The following is a 6,998-nucleotide window of genomic DNA, read 5'->3' on the forward strand; positions in this document are numbered from 1 at the left end:
TAAGAGATACCAGAGAGATACCATCCTGATGTCACAAAATGAGACAACTTCGACAGGATTGCTCTTTAAATACCCACGGACCATTCCCACACTCTCAAAAATTGAAATATTGTTTAATCCTCCAATTTTGGGGTTTAGGAGTTGAACATTCTCTCTCCATCAATACTGCATGTCCAAAAGGGGAGAGGGTCCCTTCCAGGAATTTACGACCTGTCGTTAAGTCGTAAAACTGTGGAGAGAGAGGGGTGCCTATGATACTTCCCCAAGGACAGTCATGACACCTGTCACCATCTTTAGCAGCAGCGCTCATTGGACTCACCTGGACTTCTTCCCTTCGTTGATTGCCCCGTCTATAACTGTCTGCTCCCCCGTTTGTTCCGGGTCTGCATTAATGGCGTTATGTGTTTATGTCCAGACGCTGTCCTGTCCTGTTCCCCGTCCGTCGCCATTAATGTTCACTCCCTGTACCTGCTTCTTGTCTCTACCAGCGTCGATCCTCACAAATTACAACTGATTACTTAACCTGGAGTTGAAGTCGGAAGTTTACATACACCTTAGCCAAATACATTTAAACTCAGTTTTTCACAATTCCTGACATTTAATCCTAGTAAAACTGCCCTGTTTTAGGTCAGTTAGGATCACCACTTCATTTTAAGAATGTGACATGCCAGAATAATAGTAGAGAGAATGATTTATTTCATCTTTTATTTCTTTCATCACATTCACAGTGGGTCAGAAGTTTACATACACTCAATAAGACCAAATCGAGTGGTTTGCTTCCAAAAAGTGGGCCGCAACTGGGTAAGTCGAGTTAGATGCAAAAACTTGACTTAACCAGTTGTGACCCACTTTTTGGAAGCAAACTAATGGATCTTGGGGCAGCAGCGTAGCCTAGTGGTTAGAGCGTTAGATCAGTAACCGAAAGGTTGCAAGTTCGACTCGCTGAGCTGACAAGGTACAAGTCTGTTGTTCTGCCCCTGAACAAGGCAGTTAACACACTGTTTGTAGGCCATCATTGAAAATAAGAATTTGTTCTTAACTGACTTGCCTAGTTAAATAAAGGTAAAATATTTTTTTGGTCTCTACGTTATATTGGCATCGAACATGTCACCCTCCCTAGCAGAGGGGGTGACCTCGATCATTTATTGTTAAAACGAGAGGCTGCCTGGATCTTTAATATAAAGACCCTTGCTCCCTTTGGTCTCAATGTAGACTTTGATCTGAAGCAATTCTTGTGATTTTGCTACTGTAAATGTTTGTAGGCTTATGTAGCCAAATTGTATCTATGATCGTACGCTATCCATTTATTGTTTTTGTATGCTATTTTAATATATGAGAATTAACCAATGATGTCAGGCCACACCAAGCCATGATTACAGACACCTGCAAGTGTCTTTTGACACTATATAAAAGAGTCACCCCGCAGTGTTTGTCATTATACCCTGATGAAGACAGCTTGTCTGTCAAAACGTTGGACATTACATTTTTGCATCTGAGCTCCTAGAGTGTGCGGCTGTCCTTTATTTTCACATTTAGCCAAATGACCAGCATTGTCTCTTTATATCTAATGCTTGTCAAATATTCCATTTGAGTCAACATATAACCACCTGTAATTTACAAACACAAGTACACATAACCCATGTGTTAGCCTGTACTCACTGTACTAATGATGCTACCTAAGATGTCAGTTCTTTGTTTGCTTCATAGATTACATTCATTTTAACACATGCAATCTTGTGCGCACACACAGTCAGATCCAAGGCTCTTCTTTCTTCTCCTTCTCCTCATTGTCCTCCCTCCATGTTTACTCCCAGCCTCCTCCCTTACCCCCAGGTAGGTCCCAAAGAGCCAGTCCCAGTGCCTGAAGTAGGGGGCATAGTTCCCCCTGTAGATGTGGTGGTGTGCCTGGTGGAAGGGGGCCCCCCCGAAGCAGGGCAGTAGTCTATGGATAGCCCAGGGCAGGTCGTAGCCACAGTGGTCCTCTATGGCCAGCCAGGTGTTGAGCAGGTGGAACAGGGCCTCACTCAGAGGGTGGCAGCCCACCACCCAGGCACTGCTCAGGGCCAGCATCTGCAGGGAGAGTAGCTCAGCCGGGCTGGCGTCCTGGGCAGTCAGGGCGAAGGTGATCCGGTTCTGGTGATGAGTCTGGTGGACCCTCCGATACAGCCAGGGAACCCTGGGGACCATACAGACAGAACTTGTGTGTTTGGTAGGCAGTCAGGGACAAACCTTATGTGCTCCCTCTAGACTCTCTACATGAGGGTCGTCCGAGGTAAAGGAGAATTTAGCTTTTTTACAATATAATCTCTATTTTCCATGTAAATAGCATGTTATAGAACAGTCCGATTTAATTAGTTTTTGAGAAACTTGGTGTGTTTCCAACCAACTGACTACAGATAAAAATCAGTGCGTGATGATGTAGTGTACACAACATTTTATTTTCGCTTAAGTTTTCATTGTACTTAATAAAAATCTAAAAGTTCAGTGTTTCCATTGCATTTTCAACTCCACCGGTAGTTGTATCACAAAAACTGTTTCGTTGAATAGCAAATTTGCCTATTCTGGTCTTGGCACGTGTGCACTAGACAAGAGCTCACCAATACAGTGAAGGTACGCTATGCTGGTAGACTAGTCTACATGATGAGATTATTATAGATAAGAGAATATTTTTATTTGTCAAATTGCAGTCAAGCATCGATCATCATGTCACCAGAAAAGGACCCTTGATACCAGGCAGTGTCAGAGGAAGGCCCTAAAATTTGTCAAAGACCCCAGCCACCCTAGTCATAGACTGTTCTCTCTGCTACCGCACGGCAAGCGGTACCGGAGCGCCAAGTCTAGGTCCAAGAGGCTTCTAAACAGCTTCTACCTCGAAGCTATAAGACTCCTGAACATCTAGTCAAATGGTTACCCAGACTATTTGTATTGCCCCCCTCCCCTCTCCACACCACTGCCACTCTCTGTTGTAATCTATGCATAGTCACTTTAATAACTCTACCTACATGTACAGTTGAAGTCGGAAGTTTACATACACTTAGGTTGGAGTCATTAAAACTCGTTTTTCAACCACTCCAAAAATGTACTTTGTGCATGACAAGTTATTTTTCCAGCAATTGTTTACAGACAGATTATTTCACTTAGAATTCACTGTATCACAATTCCAGTGGGTCAGAAGTTTACATACACTAAGTTGTGACTGTGCCTTTAAACAAGCTTGGAAAATTCCAGAAAAGTATGTCAAAGCTTTAGAAGCTTCTGATAGGCTAATTGGCATCATTTGAGTCAATTGGAGGTGTACCTGTGGATGTATTTCAAGGCCTACCTTCAAACTCAGTGCCTCTTTGCTTGACATCATGGGAAAATCAAAAGAAATCAGCCAAGACATCAGAAAATAATTGTAGACTTCCACAAGTCTGGTTCATCCTTGGGAGACATTTCCAAACACCTGAAGGTACCACGTTCATCTGTACAAACAACAGTACGCAAGTATAAACACCATGGGACCACGCAGCCGTCATACCGCTCAGGAAGGATACGTGTTCTGTCTCCTAGAGATGAACATACTTTGGTGCGAAAAGTGCAATCAATCCCAGAACAACAGCAAAGGACCTTGTGAAAATGCTGGAGGAAACAGGTACAAAAGTTTTATATCCACAGTGAAACGAGTCCTATATCTACATAACCTGAAAGGCCGCTCAGCAAGGAAGAAGCCACTGCTCCAAAACTGCCATAAAAAAGCCAGACTACGGTTTGCAACTGGGGACAAAGATCGTACTTTTTGAAGAAATGTCCTCTGGTCTGATGAAACAAAAATAGAACTGTTTGGCCATAATGACCATTGTATGTTTGGAGGAAAGGGGGGGGGCTTGGAAGCCGAAGAACACCATCCAAACCGTGAAGCACGGGGGTGGCAGCATTATGTTGTGGGGGTGCTTTGCTGCAAGACGGACTGGTGCACTTCACAAAATAGACGGCATCACGACTAAAGAAAATTATGTTTATATATTGAAGCAACTTCTCAAGACATCAGTCAGGAAATTAAAGCTTGGTCGCAAATGGGTCTTCCAAATGGATAATGACCCCAAGTATACTTCCACAGTTGTGGCAAAATGGCTTAAGGGCAACAAAGTCAAGGTTTTGGAGTGGCCATTAGAAAGCCCTGACCTCAATCCTATAGGAAATTTATGGGTAGAACTGAAAAAGCGTGTGCAAGCAGGGAGGCCTACAAACCTGACTCAGTCACACCAGCTCTGTCAGGAGGAATGGGCCAAAATTCACCCCACTTATTGTGGGAAGCTTGCGGAAGGCTACCTGAAACGTTTGACCCAAGTTAAACAATTTAAAGGCAATGCTACCAAATACTAATTGAGTGTATGTAAACTTCTGACCCACTGGGAATGTGACGAATGAAATAAAAGCTGAAATAAATTATTCTCTCAACTATTATTCTGACATTTCACATTCTTAAAGTAAAGTGGTGAACCTAACTTTCCTAAGACAGGGGCTTTTTACTAGGATTAAATGTCAGGAATTGTGAAAAAGTGAGTTTAAATGTACTTGGCTAAGGTGTATGTAAACTTCTGACTTCAACTGTACATACTACCTCAACTAACCGGTGCTCAACTAAGATCCCACCATGTCGAACGAACAAATGATCTGTCGGCATTTACAAAATTGTACTGAAACTACCCGTTTCTATCACAGCTTTCGTGATTTTTTATATATTTTTTACGGTATGACTTTATTTGCATAAAAACTGTTGATGGAAACGTGGTTATTAATGCTATTTTAATGTTGTTTGACTTGGTTTGCGTATTACCAAATTTGCTTGAGATGATTTTAATGCAACACCGCATCCAAGTTACTTGACATAAACATTTCAAAAAGCTGTCAGTCAAGGCGAAGCCATGAGTATAAGCTCCCCGCCCACTCAGCCTGTCTTTTCAAACTTACTGGTAGTTAGCCACGAGAGAAAAAGTACCTAAATAACAATATATATATATATAGCATTTCCATCCAAACACATATTGTGGGTGATATTTTAGACACTCAAAAGGCTATTTTACATGGGAATCAGAATGACTGTTTGGGACATTTAGTGTATTTGAATTATATTACCAATATTACAGGTGCAGAAGAGGTTTGGCGCATGTACACTTGGTCAAAAACAATACTTAGGTTTTTTCCAGACAATAAAACAAAGATATATATATATATATTTCACCTTTAACTTTCCAGACAATGCATTTTAAATCAGTTGCATATGTGACTTTTTATTTAGACCTTTTTAGGAAGTACATAGGCCTACTGGCTGTAACGGCAGTAATGACGATAGTTGTTCAGCGAAACGACATCCTTTTCTAATTACCGAATGTATTATGACAGTATTCAGCTTGAAAAGCTGGTGAATCTTCACATTCAATGTCTCCTGAGTCCAGTGGAGGCTGCTGAGGGGAGAACGGCTAATACTAATGGCTGGAACTGAGTAAATGGAATGGCATCAAACACATGGAAACATCAAACACATGGAAACCATGTGTTTGATACCATTCCAGTTATTCCACTCCAGCCATTACCACGAGCCAGTCCTCCCAAATTAATGTGCCACCAACCTCCTGTGCTGTAAACCCAGATCCTGGTTCAAGCTTACCGATGCATGGAATAATGCCATATAAAGAACAGCGCATCAAATAAAAGTAGGCACGCGATAACCTCCCCAATGAGCAGGCTGCATGATGGCGCGAGTTCGGGAAATCTTGGAATCCTAACTCTTTGATAAAGCGCGGTGGCTGGGAGAACAGTTGTCAGGTATTTCATAAAAATCCTCCAACAGCAGCCAACCCATCGCTGCAAACACAACAGCAACGGTTCAGCGGTCCTCGAGATCCTGTAGAGATTTATCCGTGGCCAGAAACATCCCAGCGCTTCAAAGGCTAGAAAAGGTGCGCAGAGGAGAAGGTGGATGAGGAAAGCGAAGCATGCGGGCAGGAAAGGTGACGTGAGGAACTCCCGTTGTGCTCGCAGATCATCCCACAGCGGCTGGAGCAACAGTCCATCTGTGTTCCCATGTTTTAGAAAATTACTAATATTCATAATACCAGCATACGAAGGGTTATTTTTTAATCAAACAAAAAATGACCATCATGAAGTGTTCTCCGCATTTATCCAAGTGTGTTGGCTACTACTTTGTAATAACGTAGTCCATGATGTAGTTTCTTCAATTCACTCTCTCCAGCTGACAGTACGCATTTAGTTTATGCTCGAGTGTCTAATTAAATACTTATTTTCTCTTCCACAATGGTTGACAGAACACGATTGGCTGTCGTTTGGTGGGAGGGTAAAATAGAGCCACAGAAGCAGTAAATGTTTTAAAAAAATCACATTCCAATTTCCAAGTCATTCCAAGTCAACAGCACAGCCTGGTCTCATAGACTATAGGTAACATAGTAAATGTAAATCTGTACCCTCCATTTAGTATGATACAGTATGTTACATTTCATATGGCATGCATTAATTTGTGGATCTCCATCATCCATTTTGTATGATAGTTAGGGGTAGGTAACATAGTAAATCTACCTCCCTCCATTTAGTGTGATATGTTACGAATTCCATTTTTTATGGCTAACGTTAGCTAGGTGGCTAACATTAGCTAGGCTAGGGGTTAAGGTTAGCTAACATGCTAAGTAGTTGCAAAGTAGCTAAACGGTAGTAAGTCATTGCTAATTAATAAAAATGCTAATGTGGTCCGTGATTCAAACATGCAACTGTTGGTTTGATGGACGTTCAGGTTACATGCCTATTCATCTCCCTTGACCAACTACCCTCCTTTAGTTTTTGCCTTATTAAGTAACCTTCTGTTTTATGTAACCATACCAAACGTAGCATATACTCATTTCAGTGTCCTGTATTTTCATTTACTATGTTACGTCTAGTGTATGATACCATGCTGGAGTCAGATGGTTTCACATAAGCATCTTGCGTGGGGCCCCTCTCTGGAA

The 6,998-nt window shown here is 41.9% G+C and overlaps 1 protein-coding gene across 2 annotated transcripts; it reads right to left on the reverse strand.

The window, feature by feature from the left end:
* Positions 1 to 691: 691 nt before the first annotated feature.
* Positions 692 to 6,401, reverse strand: LOC109872262 (cholesterol 25-hydroxylase-like protein). Of its 2 annotated transcripts, XM_020463443.2 has the most exons (2): positions 5,651 to 6,401; positions 692 to 2,176 (listed from the first exon to the last, which is right to left on the reverse strand). In XM_020463443.2, the coding sequence occupies exons 1-2, from the start codon at positions 6,091 to 6,093 to the stop codon at positions 1,720 to 1,722; spliced, it is 900 nt and encodes a 299-aa protein (XP_020319032.1). In that variant the 5' UTR covers positions 6,094 to 6,401; the 3' UTR covers positions 692 to 1,719. The 2 variants fall into 2 exon arrangements, with proteins under 2 accessions (XP_020319032.1, XP_031661218.1); XM_031805358.1 differs by lacking the exon at positions 5,651 to 6,401 and having other exon boundaries at positions 1,420 to 2,717.
* Positions 6,402 to 6,998: the final 597 nt, after the last annotated feature.

The sequence above is a fragment of the Oncorhynchus kisutch genome, linkage group LG3, assembly GCF_002021735.2.
Source record: "Oncorhynchus kisutch isolate 150728-3 linkage group LG3, Okis_V2, whole genome shotgun sequence".
Taxonomy (NCBI): Eukaryota; Metazoa; Chordata; class Actinopteri; order Salmoniformes; family Salmonidae; genus Oncorhynchus; species Oncorhynchus kisutch.

Coding starts and splice junctions, on each gene's coding strand:
- LOC109872262 (XM_020463443.2), bottom strand. CDS start 6,093: ATGAATATTAGTAATTTTCTAAAACATGGGAACACAGATGGACTGTTG. Junction 2,177..5,650: donor TGGCATTATTCCATGCATCG/GTAAGCTTGAAC, acceptor TATGGTCCCCAG/GGTTCCCTGGCTGTATCGGA.